This window comes from Odocoileus virginianus, chromosome 3 (genome assembly GCF_023699985.2).
Source record: "Odocoileus virginianus isolate 20LAN1187 ecotype Illinois chromosome 3, Ovbor_1.2, whole genome shotgun sequence".
Lineage (NCBI taxonomy): Eukaryota > Metazoa > Chordata > Mammalia > Artiodactyla > Cervidae > Odocoileus > Odocoileus virginianus.
In genome coordinates, this window is record NC_069676.1 from 57,272,224 (window position 1) to 57,292,984 (window position 20,761).

Genomic DNA, 20,761 nt, shown 5'->3' on the forward strand with positions numbered 1-20,761 from the left:
TGTGTGTATGTGAATTATATCTCAAAACAAAATGTAATGGGAAGGCTTTGCAGAGCCAAATCCTAGGGGGGGAAGAAGGTTAGTGAGGTCACTGTGAGGGTTGATTTAGGTAGTTAGCGGCTGGCACGTGGGAGCATCAGTAAATGGAGGCAGCACGCACAGTTATGGAGGAGGAGCTTCAAAGGTGATGAATGAGCAGCAGAAAGGACCCAGGCCCAGGGGCAGGGGCCCAGAGGCTTGCAGTGAATAGTTGGGGAGCCTGGAATGGGCTGAGGGAGGGCTGCATAGAAGCCCATGGAAACTGTGATGTACAGCTCTGGCACGTGCTGAGAAGTTTCTCAGGCCAGTGCCAGGAGAATTAGCTAGAAGTGCTACACCAGGGCTGCCTCCAGCTAGACACACCCACCCATCAACAAAGGACCCACAAGGGTCCCACAAGGGAGCCTGGCCACCCAACTCAACCCCATCGCCAGCCAGTGTGCATGGTGTCCCCAGAACCCTCACCTAGGGGCTCATGTGGAGAGCTCAGCTGTCCATCAGCCCAGAGACATCAGCTGCTTCCTCTTTGTGCCTCTGCTCAGTGGGACTCACATGGGGTCATTCCAGTCCCCTGTTGCCTCTGACTGTTCATGGCCCATAGTAATAAAAATCATGGTAGGGGCTTCCCTAGTGGCTCAGTGGTAAAGAATCCGCCTGCCAGTGCAGGAGACACAGGTGTGACCCCTGACCCGGGAAGATCCCACATGCCATGAGGTAGCTGAGCTCATGCACCACAACTGTTGAGCCTGTGCTCTGGAGCTCGGAAGCCACAACCACTGAAGCCTGCACATCCTAGGGCCCGTGCTCTGCAATAAGAGAAGCCACCTCCACGAGAAGTTCACATGCCACAACTAGAGAAACAAAGCAACTAGAGAAAACTGCAGCAACAAAAGACCCAGCGCAGCCAAAAAAAAAAAAAAAGTCGTGGTAAAAATAAGTGAAGCAGCAAATTCCCTGGTCATCCAGTGGTTAGAACTCGGCACTTTCACTCATTAGGCCTGGGTTCCATCTCTCGTCAGAGAACTGAGATCCCTCAAGCTGCATGGCACGGCCAAAATAATAATAATAATATTATTATTATTATTAATATTATTAACAAAGCAGCCTGCATTTGTTGAGCCCTTACTATGTACCAGGCACAGGCATTCATCCATTAAGTTCCCACAATTATCTGGAGGGAAGGATATCATCCTTCCATTTTACAGATGATGAAACTGAGGCCCAGGGAGGTAAAATATCAGCCTAAGTGCCCTCCCCTCCATTATTTTTTTTGGGGGGGACCCTTTCCCTAAAAAGTAACAGAGTTGCCCAACCATCCCTCCTGCCTCTACACCAAGCTGGGAAATTGGCCTGGACAGATGACACCCTTGGATCTGAGGAGGGTAGTGAGGAAGGGACTCTGAGTCTTCTTCTCAGTAGGATGGCAGCAGTGGGCTGAGAGCACCCCTCCTGAGGTCAGACAGGTCAGTGTCACTGCTATGTGATTTTGAATTAGTTCCTTGACGTCTCTGAGTCTTAATTTCCTTATCTGAAAAAAGGAGGAAATAGAATTATAGAACTGTGAAAACCAAAACCAGACAAAGAGCCTGCCATCCGGTAGGTATTAGCAGAGTGGAGGTAGCTGACATCTTTGGTCAAAGGATGCATTTGGGAGGCATTGACTGCCCAGCTACTGAGTCAGGTGGCAGGGAAGAGGGTAAACAGCTTCTCTGGGTTGGGTTTGTCTGTCCTCTCAGCCTGACCACTTCTGTGTCGTTCCCCATGTGTTTCAGGTGGTGGCCATGTACCCCTTCGTGGCCAGAAGCAGCCATGAAGTGAGTCTGCAGGCAGGCCAGCGGGTGACTGTGCTGGAGGCCCAGGACAAGAAGGGGAACCCAGAATGGAGCCTCGTGGAAGTGAACGGACAGAGGGGCTACGTGCCTTCCAGCTTCCTGGCCAGGGCCCCAAGTCCAGCTCCATGGGGCTGGAGTTTGCCTTCTTAGGGTGCCCTCCTTAATGTCCATGTTCCAGGAGGGTTAGAAGCTGTGACCCTGGGAAGGAAAGGAAGCAAAGTTGGGGGTGGATAGGGAGATCAGGTTAGGGCGGGGTGAAGGGCACAGAGAAGGTAGCCGGAAGAGGGAAATGAGCCTTTTGAAACGCCCAGTGTGTGTGGGCATGAAAGGCCCCAGCCAGGGCAGCTCATTATGTCTGCCTGGAGAGGGCGTTTCAACCTGAGTCACAGCACCCTGGATGGCAGGTCCCAGCTGATGCACCAGGATTTGCTTGTGGCCGGTCTTACCTGTGCTCATGCCCCAGCCTGTCCATGGGAGTGGGTCACCTAGATGAGCATTACCTGTGTGCTGTGTGGTTGCATGGAGGGCCCCTGGAGAGTCCAGAACTGCCTGGCTTGACAGCTAACTTCCTTCCTGTGATATAGAGACACCATAGCCGACCAGTTGGCTTTTATTTCTCCACAGTGGGAGCTGAATTACCTTAGGCAGTGAACACACAGGAACCCTCTCTAGCAGGGAGCGAGGGCTTGTCAGGGCAGTAGAAAGGTTCCCAGGAGTCTTTTGGCTGGGCCTGGAGTGGGTGTGAGCAAGTCACAATTCTGGAATGTGTGTAGGCAAGTGCAGAGGCTGCTCCAGGGGAGAGGGGTTTTTGAGGGTGTGTTAGGTGGGGTGTATGAAGTTGTACAGTTGAGGTGTGTGTTAGGTTGGCAGCAGTTGTACACTGCTGCTGTGTTCTCTGGGCTAGGGGACAAAGGGCCATGCAAATCTCAGAGGAAACTGTGAAGCAGGTAACTAAAGGCCTGGTGGATGGGTTATGACTTGGTTTCCTGTTTCTGGAAGAAGGGGAGCCAGGGGAACCCCTGGTGGTTTCAGAAGGGTGCTTAAGGCCTGGAGGCCACAGTGGAGGTGATGTCAGTTGGCTGTGAAACCTCAGACATAGGACACAACCTCAGTTTTCACATCTATTAAGACCTAACCCAGGCTTGTGATGAGAATGAGGAGATGCCAAAGTTGTCGAAGCTCCTTGTAAATCATGAAGTGTGACATAATTGCAGGATGTGCAGAAAGTGGTCTCAGGATGGCCCCAGGCATCAACTGACCACTCTCCATGCCCATGGCCATGACCAACATTAATAATCAGTGTGGCATCCTTTCCTTTAAACCCATGATCCCTCCCACTGCTGCATTCTAGGTAACCAAACATTTGAACTTGGTGAGATCACATTAATTGTCATCCCTTTCTAGAACCTAGAAATTGAAGCCTCTCAAAAGAGTTCCTGTTCAAGGAAGACTGACCACCTGGGGCAAATTTGGGTGCAGCAGCTGTTGGATCATCACTTCTAAGTTGTCGCTTTGGGCTCAGATAAGTTGCAAGATTCACAGGAGAGAGAAAAGGTGATTCAGTGTACCTTTTAAAACAAATGACAAATTTCAGAACAAATCCATTAGATTATGTGTAAAAACAGGTGGCAGTTTAGACTTAATTCCAAGAACATCTCTGTATTATAACTGTAGTGCCTAAAATTGTTAGCTCTGGTTTTTGGAGAACATTTAATAAGTGTATACATGTCTGTGTCAGGCAGTCTGTAACTTACCTCCTCTGGGCTTGTGAAAGCATGAAGGCTGCATACATAATGCAAGAGAAACTCAGTCCCCACAACCTTTCACCCAGCACAAAATTAACTCTAAGATGCTTACGACTCATTTTCCTTTCTCTTCCCTGCTCAGATTTCTGATGCAAACAGGAAGCACAGGAGAGCAGGTAATAAAATAGGAAATCCAACTGTAGTAGAACCAATGTGGTTCTACAGTACTTTTGAGAGCCTACTATTTGCACTGGGGCAGCTTTCAACTATGACTAAAGCAAGGTTCCCATTCAGAGATGCTGATGCAATTTGTCTGGAGTGTGGCCCAGCCTCAGGAATTCAGAGAGCTCCTCAGGTACTTCCAGTGTGTGGCCAGGGTTGGGGATCTCTGCCCTGGACACACAGTGCTGGTCGAGATAGACCTGGGGTCAGAAATGGTCACAAGCTCTGACCTAGGGATGTGCCCCATCCGAACTTTGTACTTGCTGAGATGCTTTAAACGGAAAGCTTGAGAGGACGTTTGAATCAGGACAGCCTGTTCTTTCAGGTCCTAGAATGTATATTTATTAAGTGCCATTAAAAGGGACCTGAACAAAACTGGATGTTCTTGTAGGCATAAGGGAGGAAACCAAAATATACTTGGAACCAAATCTATCGAAGATAAAAAAGATAAAAATGTATTCAGTAACACATGGGTTGTGGTTTTTCATAACCCATGAGATTAAAAGTCACTGAAGGGTGAGGAAATGCACAACTGAGAATATGGAGAATGGCCTGAATTTTCTCCAGAGGACTCGGTGTAATGTGCCTTTCCCCTCCAGATGCCTAGAACCATTGCACTGTGTCTTATTTATTTCAATGCTGGGCCATCACACATATTAGACTTGCAAAGGTATTTGCCTGTGACTTGAACAACACTTCCAAGAGTTGAAGACTGATTCACGAGGGTGCCCCTTGCTCCCTGCAATGGAGTTTAACCTTTTGGGCACCAACCTAGTTTTAGACATGGGGACCAGATTACAATATCTGAATGCTCAAAAAAGATGAGCAAATTCTTGGTTAATGTGAGTTCTAGCTTGGTGAATAACTGATGTCAACTACTGGGAATAAAGGTCTTAAAGATGAAATGTTGCTGAAATTTGTGTGACTCTAACCATTTGGAGGGCCAGTCAGTGTGACCTTTGTTCACTAGATGCTTGCTATATATAAAAATGGCACCTCATTTATTCATGTGTTCGTTTAATGAGTGTTTACTGCATATCTTCAGTGCCTCCAGGAGTTGGCCTTGGCTGTTGGGGATGCAGTGAGAAATCCAAGATTGGGGCCCTGCCCTCCCAAAGCCTATAGTCTGATGAAGGAGGCAGGCAAGGCAACAGTTAAACACAGTGTTAGTTGTTATGGGTGATAATAGGTACCACCAGAGCCCAGGGGGAGGCCAGCCCCTGACTTAGACTTGGTGGCTAAGGAGGGCTTCCTGAAAGAAGTGATATCCAAGCTGACAGTAAATGGAATATAGATGAAGGTGGGAGGGAGGGCATGTCAAAGGTCCAGAGATAAGAGCAAGCGCAGCTCATCAGGGAACTGAAGTGCTGTAAGGCTGAAGCACATGGTGTGTGTAGGGGTGGTGGGTGCAGTGGGAGATGGCTTAGTGAGTTGTGCCTGGTAGGGAGCTTTGGGGTTTATTGTGAAGGCAGTCAGGGGGCACCAAAGGGTTTCAAGCAGCAGAGTGACACATGCGGGATTGTGGTTTAGGATACAAGTGCTAGTTCATCCCTGGATCTCCCTAAGCATCTGTCACATGCCTCAAGTTATAGATGTTCAATACATGTTGCTAGATAATACCCAGATGGGATCGGAACACCTAAGCCTGCCTCCAAGTGTCTCCCATCCAGCTATAAAGGACATATGAGCATTAAGCAGTTACCTGGCACCACAAGGCAGAATGCTGTCAGCTCCAGAAGTTGTTATGGCCCAGGCTTCTAGATGTTCAGACAAGGAGGAGCTTTGGGGATACTGAGGGGGTCAGGGAGGCTTTCTGGAGGAAGTGGGGCTGGTGCTAGGTTTGTGGATAAGTAGGATTGGGGAGCTCTCTGAGCCACCAGGCTTCCCTGGTACCTCAGTGGTAAAGAATCTGCCTACAATGCGGGAGACCTGGCTTTGATTCCTGGGTTGGGAAGATCCCCTGGAGAAGGGCAAAGCTACCCACACCAGTGTTCTTACCTGCAGAATTCTATGGACAGAGGATCCTGGCAGGTTACAGTCCATAGCATCTCAAAGAGTCAGACACAACTGAGTGATTAAGCACACAGGATTGGAGAAGGGGAAAGGGAAGACTTCTCAGGCCTAGGGAAGCAGCATCACGGTATAAGTGTCCAGCACTTGGTCTTAAAACCCCTGAGTTCAGGGCCTACCTGGCCATAGGCAAGTAGCAAACTCATTTACTACAAGTTTCTACATGTGAAGAAGTTTGATGAGGGTCCCCAACCTGCCCCTTGGTCTTCTGTTTTTCTTATCAGTAATTTTCAAACTTCCTTTTTCTGAGTCAGGGTGGGCACCTTTCCCATTCAGGGCAATCCCAGACATGGGCAGGAGTGTCCCAGATGTTTTTCTCATCTGTAGAGAGTGTACAATTCCTCTTCTCACAGGGCAAGTGAGAGGACTGAAGGAAACACTTGTGAACAGTGGTTGATCACAATGGGAGCATCACTGCTGTGTAGTAAGGGAACTTATGAACTCTGATCGCTAGGTGGCAGCAGGGCTCTATCAGCTGAGATTGGGCCTGGAAGCGCCCCCAGTCAAATTGAAATACAGAGGCTGCCAGGCAGGTGGTGCAGATGGGAGGAAGGGCCAGGTGAAAGACCCTAGGGAGTGGCAGGGACTGTGATGGACCAGCGGGAACACACTGCAGCTACAGGAGCTTGCAGCTGCTCGGCTTCAGCCAGTGTTGCCACATCAGAATGAGGGCCGAGTGGTGCCAGGCATTCTGATTTTTCAAGAGAAGTCAAATACCAGGGTTTTGTTTTGTTTTTTTGATGTGAACTCTTCTGTGTGGAGATTGTGCAGGTCACGGAAGGTCCCCCTCTAGTACATCTTCTGCCAGAGTATGGGTTGGCTGCCCTGGTGGAGAATCTCCTCTGAAGAATTAGCTTCATGTCTATTTCCTGTGAAAGCCCTTCATGTGTCTCCACTTCACTCACTACTTCATCAGACATTAATTTTCCTTCCTTGGATCTCTGGGGAGCACCGTTCTCTTTTATGCTATTATTACTATTGTTGTCATCAAATTTCTGTTAGACTGTGGGTCATATTTTCTGACCATTCATGAGGATCTCCATAGTACCTATTTCACAAGGTTCTTTTGAGGAATAATTGAGCCAGGGCCTGGCTTATTAGTGCTCAATAAACATACTTATCAATATTATGGGGACATGAGGCGAGATGACATGACATTTGGAGAAAGGTTTGCAGGGCCTGTCTTTCTCTCAGTATGGGGGATGGTGACAGGGCCTGGCCACTCCCTTATGTAGATGAAGCCCCCAGCTCTTGAGGGCCTGGTGGAGACTGGTTCCAGCCCTTCCCTCAGTGGCTGCTGTCACACCCCAAAGGCATTCCTAGGACTTCCCCTGGTCTGGATCCCTGGTGCTGCACCTGGGTCAGGGTGGGCAGCATTCCCATCCAGGGTAATCCCAGTCCCAGGTAGGAGTGTCCTAGATTCTCCTGCCTCTCCCCAGTGATAGGACTTTCTGCAGTTCACTGCATCAGGACAAGTCAGGCAGGGATTCAGACAATAATCAGGCATGCAGGTGCACTGAAGCAGGACTCTGCTCATAGGCTTAGGGTGCTTTGCATCCAGAAGCATCTTCTCAGGGTGCTCCCAAGGGACCCAGCAGCTTTGGGGACCAAGGCTCCTTGCTGAGTTTCCAGTAGGAGAGTCAGGAACAAAGAGAAGGGGAGATTAGATTTGTCCTTGTGGGCTCTGATTTATGCTAGGGTCAGGAGCACTAGTGAATACTGTTCCGTTAGGTCTCAGGCAGCTCCCATGCTTCCAGGGCACCTCCGGGTGGTGGTTCTGGGTTTCCTGCCTTGGACCCATGCATCTGTCATCAGGGGTCTGGACAGCCTTGAGGCCTATGCGTAGAAAGGGAGCTTAGTGGCTGAAGGTTTGGAACAGCCTTGAGCCTCAGAAAAATTGAGGCCAGAGCGGGTGTAGGAGTTGCATCCACCCCTTCTAAGCAGCTCACATCTCCAGAGGTTAGTCATTTGCTTGCTTGCTCTCACATTTATTCCCTGCCCAGCTCTGCTGTGTACTACAGAGAACTACATTTCCCAGGCTCCTCTGACCTCTGATTTTCTGGTATGTTTGGCCAATGGGAGACACTGGCAGGAAGGAGGTGAGGAGAACTCTAGGTATTTCTCCCTCTCTCAGTTTCAGGCAGCATCTCTGCCTTGGCTGGTCTCTCCCATGGATCTGGCTTCCACTGGATGTTCTTCCCTCTTGGCCTTGGGAAGGCCTGGCTGTGCTTCCAGTTTCTGTCAGATAGCTTCAGATACCGGCACTAGTAACACTGCTGCTTCCCTGCGTTCCTCCAACCTAGAGACTGGAGTGTCTTTTTGCTATTGTTAATCCCTGTGGTGCTTCTAGGATCTTTTTTTACCTGTGTAACTCCCTCCCCATGTCCCTCTGTTCACAAGTCATAGTGGTTCTCTTTCTGACTGGACAGTGACTCTTGTGTGGCTTAGTGGCTAAGGGTACAGGGGGGCGGTGGACAGTGGAGCTGGGGCTTCCAGGTACCTCTGCCCCTCGGGCTGCCCAGCCTGCAGAGGAGATTGGGAGCATCACCAAGTCTGCTGCACGTTCCCTGGGTCAGGGAACAGTCAGGCCCTCCCCACCCAGAGCTCTTGGAAGTGTTCAGCTGTAGACATCAGCTGAGTGGGTCAGGCTCAGGGTCAGTGGCTGTGAAAATCTGCAGGGCAACCTTTAGGGCAGCTGAAGCTGTTCTTAGAGGGTCCAGAGAAGCAGACCCAGAAGAGACCCACGGGTCACCGAGTGAGGGCAGAGCCAGGCTGCACGCAGGAGGAGGAGGGGGTCACCTCCTTCTAGCCATTGGGCCTCAAGTCTGGCCCAGGCTCGGGAGGGGCAGTGAGATAGGAACTGGAGATGGGGCTTCTGGCCAGGGAAGAGCCTGCTTGTCTTGATTCCAGGGTCTCAGTGATTCTGGGCACATCAGCAGAGTCTCTAGCCTAGGGAAAGGCCAGTGCAGTAATAGCAATCACCGCAGCTTCTGTTCATGTCTCAAGGGCTTTTTGAGGGTGATGTGAGGGAATCCACTTTACATGATTAATCCAGTGCTGGCACATAGGAAGCTCTCAAGACCTTCAAGCTAAAGAAAAATCAAAACCAAAAAATAACCCCTACAAATCTCAACAGCAGCCAGCCTCTGTGGACCTTATTTTGTTGGCATTTCATGGAATAGGCTGGTGCCTAGTTTGCAGTGAAACCTCTCCCCGGAGCAGGGCTGGGGCTGGCAACACAGTCCCAGCTGCCAGGGCCAGGAAGAGGGTCAAGTCGGGTGACGAGTTTTGAGGTTGGGAGATCACTGTGATCCCAGGACACACGCCCAAGAGATATGGGGACAGATAGTAGGTGTCCAGAACTGCAGTGGGGCACTTAAGGACAAGTATCACCTCATGTTCAGACAGGAAAGATATCAAGGCCAGGTCAGAGAGTGGGTACCAGTCTTTGGGTTGAAGTTCAAGTACTAGGCTCTGGGGACTTGGCGATCAGGTCCACTAAAAATTACCAAGGAACTGGCAGGAGACAGGATTCAGCCCTGGGCACGAGGGACTTCATTTGGAGCCCTAGGGGCCAGAGCTGCTGGAAACTGTCCCAACTGAGAACAGGATTGAACCTAAGGAGCAAGATGGGTTGCCTGTGGGCGAGGAGCTGGGATGGAGAGGGTATGGGATGAAGAGGCTGTGGGAGTCAGGAGCCCAGACTTCACATTGCAAAACGTCCAAATTCAAATCTCGACTCCACACCCACCAGCTGTGTGACCTCGTCGAACAAGTTACTTCATCTCCCTAAAACTTCACTTTCCTCTTTGTGGGTAAACCAGGAAATAGTCCTACCTCAAAGGGCTGTTGGAATGTCGAGGTGGGATATTTCATGGAGGTGTTAGCACTGTTTCATGGAGTCGTTAGCCCTGTGTCTGTGACATAGGAATACTGCTTGAATGATCCTCAAAGACACAGCCAGTTTTGCTGGCTCCCACCCCCTCCAAAGGATTCTTCCCAAGGTTTGCCCACGTGACCCCAACCCGAGTCTTCTCTGGGCTAACGCTCTGAGTACATTCAACCTTTGCTCTAACGTCTGTGTTCCTGACCCTTCACCACCTCAGGCACTAAAAAATACCCCTTCACTGCGTGAGCTCTTTCCAAACTGAAAGCAAGTGGATATCTTAAGAGGCCAAAGGTTGTCCCCCTGGGAATGTAATGTGACCATGTCCTCGGATACTCCATGGTGATTAGAGCTCGCCATCTTGGATTACTTCACCCTCTCAGGAAGCTCCCTCAGAGCCCAGGCAGAGCAGTGGAGATAGCCTTGCTGATATGCCTTTTTGGATATACTTTCTCCTGACTTTAGTTCCCTGCCACATTTCTAAATATTTTTTTCTCAAATTCTTTTTCACGCTTCTCCCACCCCTCTGTTATGAGGCAGAGCAGCAAGCATAAAAAACCAACCAACCAAACACAATTACATGCATACAACTGGAAAAATCTTAACATCTATCTTCTTCCCCTTTACACTACCCCACCCCCCACGCCCCCTCCCAAGCCAGAGATTGCAAGGCATGGTACTTCCCCTTAGGAGTCATGTGTCCTCACCCCCACCTGAAAAAGCACAAAGTGAAATTGCTCAGTTATGTCCAACTCTTTGCGACCCCATGGGACTGTAGCCTACCAGGCTCCTCCATCCATGGGATTTTCCACCAAAAGTACTTGGTCCAGATTTACTTTTCACAGTTTTGTGAAAAGGCACTTTTCGCATGTGCCTTTTGTCTTTCTTCGTGTTTTACAATATGCACATGATATATTATGTTTAATAAAATTGACTATGGAATTTGAATTGTATCTCTTCTCCCCTAAGAGCCTGTCACACTTCCCTAGACGCCTGTAAGAGACAGTGCCAACAAATACCTAATCTGCCTCTGTGAGCCCAGAAACACTCTTCCTACAGTCTTCTCTCAGTTGTTCATGCCAAAAACCCAGGGTTCACTCCACTTCCTCTCTTCCTCTCAGCCCTGTATATTCAGTCCTTCAGCAAGGCTTGTCAACTTTACTTCCAAAACCTTCCCAGCCGGTCCACTTTTCCCCTCTCCACCCCCTCCACCCCTCCTCTCTCTCCTGAGCTCCTGAAGGAGCCCCTTGACACTCTCTCGCTCCCCACCCTGTGTTTCCCCCTCATCCACTCTTCACAGAACAAAGTGATCCTTTGGAAAACTAAATTAGAGAATGTCACGCCTGTGCTTAAATCTGACCAAGACCCAAACTCCTTCAGTTCAGTTCAGTCACTCAGTCGTGTCCGACTCTTTGTGACCCCATGACTCGCAGCATGCCAGGCCTCCCTGTCCATCACAAACTCCCAGAGTTTACACAAACTCATGTCCATCGAGTCGATGATGCCATCCAGCCATCTCATCCTCTGTCGTCCCCTTCTCCTCCTGCCCCCAATCCTTCCCAACATCAGGGTCTTTTCCAATGAGTCAACTCTTCGCCTGAGGTGGCCAAAGTATTAGAGTTTCAGCTTCAGCATCAGTCCTTCCAATGAACACCCAGGACTGATCTCCTTTAGGATGGACTGGTTGGATCTCCTTGCAATCCAAGGGACTCTCAAGAGTCTTCTCCAACACCACAGTTCAAAAGCATCAGTTTTTCAGCGCTCGGCTTTCTTCACAGTCCAACTCTCACGGCCATACATGACCACTGGAAAAACCATAGCCTTGACTGGACAGAGCTTGGTTGGCAATATAATGTCTCTACTTTTTAATATGCTATCTACGTTGGTCACAACTTTCCTTCCAAGGAGTAAGCATCTTTTAATTTCACGGCTACAATCACCATCTGCAATGATTTTGGAGCCCCCAAAATAAAGTCTGACACTGTTTCCACTGTTTCCCCATCTATTTCCCATGAAGTGATGGGACCAGATGCCATCCACGATCTTAGTTTTCTGAATGTTGAGCTTTAAGCCAACTTTTTCACTCTCCTCTTTTACTTTCATCAAGAGGCTTTTTAGTTCCTCTTCACTTTCTGCCATGAGGGTGGTGTCATCTGCATATCTGAGGTTATTGATATTTCTCCCAGCAATCTTCATTCCAGCTTGTGCTTCTTCCAGCCCAGCATTTCTCATGATGTACTCTGCATATAAGTTAAACAAGCAGGGTGACAGTATACAGCCTTGATGTACTCCTTTTCCTATTTGGAACCAGTCTATTGTTCCATGTCCAGTTCTAACAGTTGCTTCCTGACCTGCATATAGGTTTCTCAAGAGGTGGATCAGGTGGTCTGGTATTCCCATCTCTTTCAGAATTTTCCACAGTTTATTGTGATCCACACAGTCAAAGGCTTTGGCATAGTCAATAAAGCAGAAATAGATGTTTTTCTGGAACTCTCTTGCTTTTTCGTTGATCCAGCGGATGTTGGCAATTTGATTTCTGGTTCCTCTACCTTTTCTAAATCCAGCTTGAACATCTGGAAGTTCACAGTTCATGTACTGCTGAAGCCTGGTTTGGAGAATTTTGAGCATTACTTTACTAGCTCAGACCTAACTAGCCTTGTATAATGGACCTGCCTCCCTCTCACGGCATCACGTACCACCCTTCACCTTGATCACTGTAATTTGGCCAACACTTGCTTTCTTCCTTCTATTCCTCAATTACTGTAAGCTCCTTCCTGACTCAGGGACTCTGCACTGGCCTTTCCCTTCCCTGGGACACTCTTGTCCCACATCTTCCCTTGGCTGGCTTCTTGCCACACAGGTCAGCTCCTCAGTGATGCCTTCACTGATCACTCCATCTGGGTAGTTTCCAACCCTCTGCACCCTGACCCCAACACTCACTATTCATCACCCTGTCATCCTATTGTAATAGATTGTGCCTCTCCCTCTTATTTTCTTGTTTATGTTTGTCGTTTGCTTTCCTCATTAGAGTAAGCTCCTAAAAGGTAAGGATTTTATCCATCTTCCATGTGTGCATGCTCAGTTGCTCAGTCATGTCTGACTCTTTGTGACCCTATGAATGGTGGCCCGCCAGGCTCCTCTGTCCATGGGATTGTTCAGACAAGAATGCTGGAGTGGGTTGCCGTTTCCTTCTCCAGGGACTAAACCTGCATCTCCTATGTCTCTTGCATTGGTAGCAGATTCTTTACCCCTAAGTTAGCTGGGAGGCCCTTTTATCCATCTTATTTAGTCCTAAATCCAAATAGTGTTTAGTATGTCCCAAATGGAACATGCTTGTACTAAAAAAAATTATTCATAGTTTATCTGAAATTCAGATTTAACTAGGTGCCCTGAATTTAACTGGCAACCCTACTTAAGACTCATGGTCCCACATCTTGGGAATATGGTCCCAATAGAATGAAACCGGTATGTGAAGAGAAGAGAGAAAATGAGACAGGGGAGAGGGTGGGGGAGAGGAGAGAGACAGGCAAAGACAGACAAGGAGAGTAATAGAGAATAAGTGAGTGAGAGAGAGAGACAAAAGAGTCACAGGTAGACCAGTAGACACCCTCTGATAGTGTTCACGTCTCACAGTGACCCACCCAGAGTCAGTGCCACCCCATCCTTTCTATCGCTGGCTTGTTTACAGGTACCCATAAATTCCCCTTTCGCTTCAAAATAATAGCCAACATTCTCGAGCACTTGTGTGTGCCAGGCACTGGGCCAAGCTCTTTGGAGGCACTATCTCTTTTGGGCGGTCACCTCACATAGTTCTATAAGGGTGTTACTGTCGTGTGCTCTACAGAGGAACAGAGAAGTTAAATAACGTGCTCATGTTCAGGCAGTCTCTGGGCTTCCAGCCCAGGCAGTGCTTGACCACTATGTGAAGCAGCTCTTCATAAGTTTCATAAGCTCCCATTCTCTTCATAAGCTCCTTCCTGTCCCTTACAGATACCCTGTGTACTTGCCTTTCCACGCACTGCCATCTCATTAGATGGGTATGGAGTCCCATTTTATGAAGGAGGCACAGGTACTTGCTGAAGGTCACATAGGTGTTATGAACAGGTTCTGAACTTAGCTTCATCTGACTGCCAGTCCAGTCTTTGTCCCCTGTACTCAACCTCTGACCTCTGTAGAGAATGCCCCCTCCAGAGCATGATGTCCCTCAGACCTCCCAAAGACACCCACTTCTGACCATCCCCACTGCTAGCAAACCCCCAGGCTGGGGCCTCCTTCACAAAGCCACCACCAGAGTCAGCTTCATGGTCTGGCCCCTGTTCATCCCTTCTCCTCCTTGAACTCTGTGCTCTGGCTGAGCTCAATCTACATTGCTCTCTCTGGTTCCCTTTGCACTCACTCCTTCACCTGGGTGGCGCACCCTTTCCCATTCCCCTCTCCTCCTACCAAATCATCTTTCAAATCTCAGTAGCATGTCACTTCTTCCAGAAAGCCTTCCTTTCTTGCTTCAGGGGCTCTTCCTTTGTGCGCCTCTATTGGGTCCTTATCCCTCTCTACTGAAATTGCCTTTTTACTTGAGGGCCTCTCCTTTGCTCCAAGAGGGCAGGGCTGTTTCCGCCTATTCACACTGCATCGCTAGAGCTTGGCCTGGGGTCAGGTACCTGGTTGGTGCTCAGTGAAATCTGGGTAATGAATGAGGGTTCCCTTCTATGTTTCATTGTACCAAGTACTGGTCTCAGTTTGCTGGCACATAGGCTCTCAATGGAAATCTGTTGAAAAGATAATGGATGACTGCATGAATAAATAAACAACATGGTTCAACATCCCCTGCCTCACATCTCTTACACACACACACACACACACACACACACACACACACACACACTGGATTTGTTCACCCCTCTGCCTTGGTCTCTTGCAGAACAAAAGGGATTCCAGCTCCTTGTTTGAATGCTGTGGGGTTTTGAGGAGAAAAAAAAAATACTGCTCCTTCAACAAGAAGAGTTTCAGGCGATAAAGGCCTTTCTTGCTGGCAAAGGGAGGAGGGACAATTGGGGCCTCAGCCCAGTTTCAGGATGGCCTCAGTTGGCCTCAGACTGACTAATAAAGTGTGAAATTGACTTCATCCCCCGCCACGTCTCCCCAGCCAGTGTGTCCCCGCAGCGTCTCCTCCTGCCACCGCGGACACAGTGCTGCCGCCATCCCCTCTGTCACTGGCAGACAGGCGGGTCATCAACGCCCACGCAGCCCCAGGGCCCAGCGCTCTGCAGAGCCCTGGAAGCCATTTGGCCTCAGGCCAGGATGGGCTTTCAAAGCTAGAAGCATCCGATGTGGCATGTCTGACGCACCTCCTAAGTCAGCCGCTGGCCCCTCCTGGCTCTATTTACTCCTCTGGCACTGACTGTCAAGGCACGGGTGGGGGCTGGAAGCAGGGACTGCATTAGGTGAGCTCTTTGAGATTTCACCCCACCCCACCTGGTCCACTGCACCAAATGCAAGACTGGAGGATAGAGCGAAAGGGACCTCAGCAAACAATGAAAGCAGGGAGCTTTTAGGGGGCTTTAGGGGCTGCTTGGGGAATGACAGAAGGTCCCCAAACCTGTCCTTCCACCAGAACAGGATCACTTTGGGGTCTATTTTGTTTATTTGCTTCTGTTTAAGATTTTCTAGGAAGAGAGGGATTCCGTGGCTCTGTTGTTCAGCCGCTCAGTCGTGTCTGACTCTTTGCGACCCTGTGGACTGCAGCATGCCAGGCTTTCCAGTCCTTCACTATTTCCGGGAGTTTACTCAAACTCATGTCCATTGAATCAGTGATGCCATCCAACCATCTCGTCCTCTGTCGTCCCCTTCTCCTCCTGCCTCTATGCCTTCCATGGCTTTGCTGCTGCTAAGTCACTTCAGTCGTGTCCGACTCTTTGCGACCCCATAGACGGCAGCCCACCAGGCTCCGCCATCCCTGGGTTTCTCCAGGCAAGAACACTGGAATGGGCTGCCATTTTCTTCTCCAAAGTATAAAAGTGAAAAGTCAAAGTGAAGTCGCTCAGTTGTGTCCAACTTTTTGCGAACCCATGGACTGCAGCTGACCAGGCTCCTCCGTCCATGGGATTTTCCAGGCAAGAGTGCTGGAGTAGGGTGCCATTGCCTTCTCCTCCATGGCTCTAGTGAGTCCTAAAACCAGTGATCTGTCCAGCAGTCATTCCCAAACCTGCCTGTGCATCAGAATCAACCAGGTGACTTAGTAAAAAAGACAGATTGTGAGATCTGTAGCGTGTTCATCTGCTCAACACCCATTTCCTATTCTTCTGAAAAGAGCCCCTATGTTACCTTAGAGAGCTATTGTTGCCTCACATAGCCCCACAGAGTTTGGGTGGTCTCCAGGGGTGAGCATGTTCCCCAGGCTGGGCCAATCACAGAGTAATAAGCCTAGGGGGTCTAAACTAGGCTAGAGTAGGCAGCCCCAGGATTTTGGCAGAGCTGTAGGGGAAAAGATACTCTCTTTTTCAGAGGCTCTAGGCTGGTAGCTGTCAGACTGGAACTGCTGGCTAACAATGAAATCAACACAGAGGTAAATTGTGACAAGGAATGACAGAAGAGAGAGAGTGAGCTCATAACATGTTTTGAGCACCTAGATCCAGCCATGTCTGAAGTTTATTCCTCTGGGCTATTCAGATGCATGAGCCAATAAATTGCTCTTTTCTTTTTTTGTTTTCTTTCTCTCTCTCTCTCTCTTTTTTTTTTTTTTTTGGCTTTTGCTTCAGTCACTTTGAGTTGGGTTTTTGCAATTTGTGACTAAAAGAGTCCAGACTAATACACAGACCCCACCTCAGATCTATTGACTCTTGATTCCCTTTGATGGAGTCCAGGAATCTGGATTCTTCAAGAAGCTTCTGAGGAGGTTCTGATAAAGTGTCACCACTTTATCAATCATTATGTGGACATCATTGAGATCCTTGTCCAATGATGTACAGACAAAAGTGATCCTTCCATATGTGGCCATTATAATTGTATCTCAGAACTCTGTACATGGTCTTGACCCTCACAACAACTTGATGAAGTACAGGTTATTCTTCCCATTTTACAGATGAAAACACTGAGGCCTAGAGAGGTGGTGAATGAATGTATTCAAGGGCACACAGCTAGTAAGTGACAGATCTAGGCATATGAGTCTCTGAAGTACATCCTCTTTCTACTACTCTACGTGTCTCAGAGGGGCTGTGCAACATGCTTAGAGCCTCCACACCCAGTGTTGGAAATGTCTTCTCTCTTCAGAAGCTCTTAATCATAGCCTATCTGAGTCACTTAGTGTCCTATGGCCACAATAAGAGAGGACTCCAATGTGATGGGCCTGAGCAACAAGGATAATTTATATACTACACTCTAAGAAGTCCAAAGTAGGATGATTCCAGGATTGATTAATTTGGGGGCTCAGTGTCATAAGCAAAGGTTCAGGTTCTTTCCATTTTTCTTGTCTGTCTTCTTCAGGAGTCACAAGGCCATCAGTCTGACTCTCTTCTTGGTTACAAGATAGCTGCTGCACTTCCAAACATGACAGTGTCCAGCACAGGGAGATGGTCTGAGTCTTCCTATGTGTTTCTTTTTGTCTGTGAAGAAAATGGTTCTGAAAAGCCATTGGTCATTGGTCAGAATTACATCACACATTCAGACTTAGTTCAGTTGTTGGCAAAAAGGGTGGGGCATCATGATAGGCTTGGACCAATCACAATGCACCCAGAGTCTGGGCTGAGTGGACACCTAAACAGTAGAGGGCTCTTCAAGAAGGATGGAAGGGGAGGAAGTGTGTTGAGTAGTGTCTGCTTGGTGATTCCTCCCCAGTTCCCTGGATTTTCCTCCCTGATTCTGGGCCCAGGCTCCAGAGGCATCTTTCTTTTCATTAGTCATGATCTTTGCAGGAAGGTCAACTTTCAGATTTCAAGATCCTCCGCATGGCTTCCACATCCTCCCCTCCAGTCCCCTCCCAGAGCCAACAAGGTATCCTAAAGAAACACAGGACTTTCCCGCCAACATCCAGAGGTGCTCCTCCTGGCTTTACTTCCCTTGTTCTCTGTCAGACTAATACTAGCTCACTAGGTTGCCAGGAGGAGTGGTACAGCATGTGTGGTTGTGGGCCTGTGCTACTGCCTGCCCATCACCCATTTCCCCTTCTCTGAAGCACAGAATGCACACTGTCTTTAAGGATCACCTTTTCCCACTCTCAAATCATGGGTGTAAGCAACACTGACTCTCACTGTACCCCCTAACTCTTTTTTTTTCGCTGAGAGTCATGTGGGAACTTTGCTCCCTGACCAGGGATTGAACCTGTAATCCTTGTATTGGAAGGTGACTTGATTTGGGATGGACAATAACCCCAGTCTGTTTTCTGAGAGCCACTTCCTGAGCCTTGAACTTAAACTCTTGGGAGAGTGAAATTCTATCTATACTAGGGTTGTTGAGTTCCAGATTTGAGCCTGGAGCTTTCAGTAACCATTTTACAATTTCCTAAGGGAAAGTTGGTATGCAAATGAAGCTCACACTGAGCCGAGAGAATGAGATAGAGAGATCCTAAGGTGCTGGATCCAACTGGGCCCGATGCCAGACAGCACTGTACATCTCAGTCACATGAGCCAATGAGTCTTCCTTTCTTGGTCAACCCAGTCTGAGTTGGCATTCTGCCCTCGCAACCAAAAAGCAACTAATATAGCATGTGCTTTTGAAAAAGCTGAACTGTGCTCTCCTTTGGCTGAGTCATGCAAGTATAGAGGGGAGTAATGGGAGATAAGGCTGGGAAATTAGGCTATAGACACATGGCAGAGGTCATTGAAGACTTTGAGATGGGCCACTCAGTCTCTGAGACCACTGGGGAACACAGGACTTCCTGAGGCCAGGTGATTCCAAGAGTTGCCGAACAAGCTAAACTTTGACCAACCCCCCCCCCGCCCCCGACCAACCCCAGCCCGGGGGATCAGGTTAATGCCTTTGTAGCTGCTGATAAAGTAGAATTCTTGATCTGCAGTGGGATTCATCCTCCAGGCCTGCCTTCCACAGGAAAGAGTGGGTGAGTTCTGCATAACTGAGAATGTTTGGAAGACGGGAGCTACTGGAGTTTACCAACTGCTCCTATGCACCAGGGATGATGAGGGTGGGGAGAAACCCAGAGCAACTGACAAGAAGGTGGGGGATACCAACAAACGTAGACAGCCCTTTTGTTTGTTTCTTTTTGGCTGTGCAGAGTCTTCTCCCATTGCTGCACACAGGGTTTCTCTGGTTGTGGTGAGTGGGGGCTGCTCTTTGTTGTGGTGCATGGTCTTTGCGTTGAGATGGTTTCCCTTGTGGTGGAACACTGGAGCACTGGCTCTAGGCACTTGAGCTTTGGTAGCGGCAGCACTTGGGCTCAGTAGTTGTGGCTCAAGGACTGACCCTAGAGCATGAGCTCAGTATGTGGTGCACAGCCTTAGTTGCCTCATGGCACATGCAATCTTCCCGGACCAGGGATCGAACCTGTGTCCCCTGCATTGGCAGGTGGATTCCCATCTATTCTAATCTCTCTTAAATTGCCCAGGGTAGGAAATGGGCTGCCCAGAGTAGGAAGAAAGACATAACTTCCCTCTTTCTACCATACCTACTTCTATTAATGTGGCCTGATGTTGTACTCACTTTGGTGTAGCACATTTTGCTTTGTATTAAAATGGATATTATATGTGCTGCTACCAGGCCATGCCTTCTCAGTCACCTCAAGTCTTCCAAACCCTCTCCCACCTTGGCAGAACTGCCTCCATCCTTCAATTTCTTTTTAAGACTACAAGAATAAAAGATCTTGTTCTCTTGAAAAGGTGAGGTGATCAAGAAGGAGATAAGAAACCAGCTTTCATTCTTTTTAATATTCAATAGCAGCAAAAAAAAAAAAAAAAACCCAAAGAACAAAAATGACAAAACACACATTAGTATCTCTGTAGAGTAATCAGCCACATTATAGGCTTTGCCCTCCAAATTGTTATCTGTATAGTCCATATATTTGTTCCTGACGGGGTCTCTAGGAATCCAATTCCATCTTCCTCCAGTCACTCCCAACCATACCCTCCATGCATTCCATGTCTTACCTCTTCATTGAGGTTTCTGATGAAAAAAGACTGTTGCCCAGGATGGTATCGAGGATAAAGCCAACATTGCTTCTGATTTTCCTTCCAACAAAATCTAAAACACAAAATCATTGCTTAATTCCTCATATACATGATCTTGTTTGTTTGTTTACATATTACTGCATGTAGATATTGGTCCTGGTGCTTTACAAGTATTAACTCATTTCATCCTGAAAACAACCTCTAATCACAATTGTTAGTTGCATTTTACAGAAGAAGAAATTGTGGCACATATGAATTAAGTGACCTTCCCAGAATTACAAAATTAAGAAGTGACAGAACAGAGATTTGAACCCAGGTAGTTTGTACTATTAAACCTGTGCCCAGGGTAGGCACACTTCTTCTGTAAAGGGCCAGATAGTACTTTAGGCATTATGATCACATACAGTCCCTGTTCCAATGACTCAGTTCTGTTGTCCTAGACAACACAAAAATGAATGGGTGTGGCTGTGTGCCAATAAAACTTTCTTTAGCGACACTGAAATTTGAATTTCATATCATGTTCAGTGTCAGGAAATATTACTTTCCCTTTTGTTCCCCCACCCCCACCCCACCTCAATCATTTAGAAACAACAGCAATGCACTCCAGTATTCTTGCCTGGATAATTCCATGGATAAAGGAGGCTAGAGGGCTATAGTTCATGGGGTCTCAAAGAGTAGGACACTGCTGAAATGACTGAGCACACACAAACACAAGTTCTTACCTTGCAGGGTCATACAAAAATAGGGAGTGAGCCAGAATTGGTCGGCAGCCCATATTTGGCTGATTCCTGCTCTATGCTATACTATTGTTCAAACAGGCCCTTACACCTTTCCTCTTATCATCTTCATTTCCCA

General features: G+C 48.2%; 1 protein-coding gene across 4 annotated transcripts in view; it reads left to right on the forward strand.

Moving 5' to 3' along the window:
- Positions 1–4,842, forward strand: part of ARHGEF37 (Rho guanine nucleotide exchange factor 37) — a 58,214-nt gene extending 53,372 nt beyond the window's left edge. For 3 of the 4 annotated variants that reach the window (XM_070465631.1, XM_070465629.1, XM_070465628.1), the window contains exon 13: positions 1,812–4,842. In XM_070465631.1, the coding sequence (XP_070321732.1) occupies positions 1,812–2,021 (210 nt within the window). In that variant the 3' untranslated portion in view covers positions 2,022–4,842. The remainder of the gene's footprint in view (positions 1–1,811) is intronic. The other variant, XM_070465630.1, reaches the window with a different exon arrangement.
- The last annotated feature ends 15,919 nt before the right edge of the window (positions 4,843–20,761 follow it).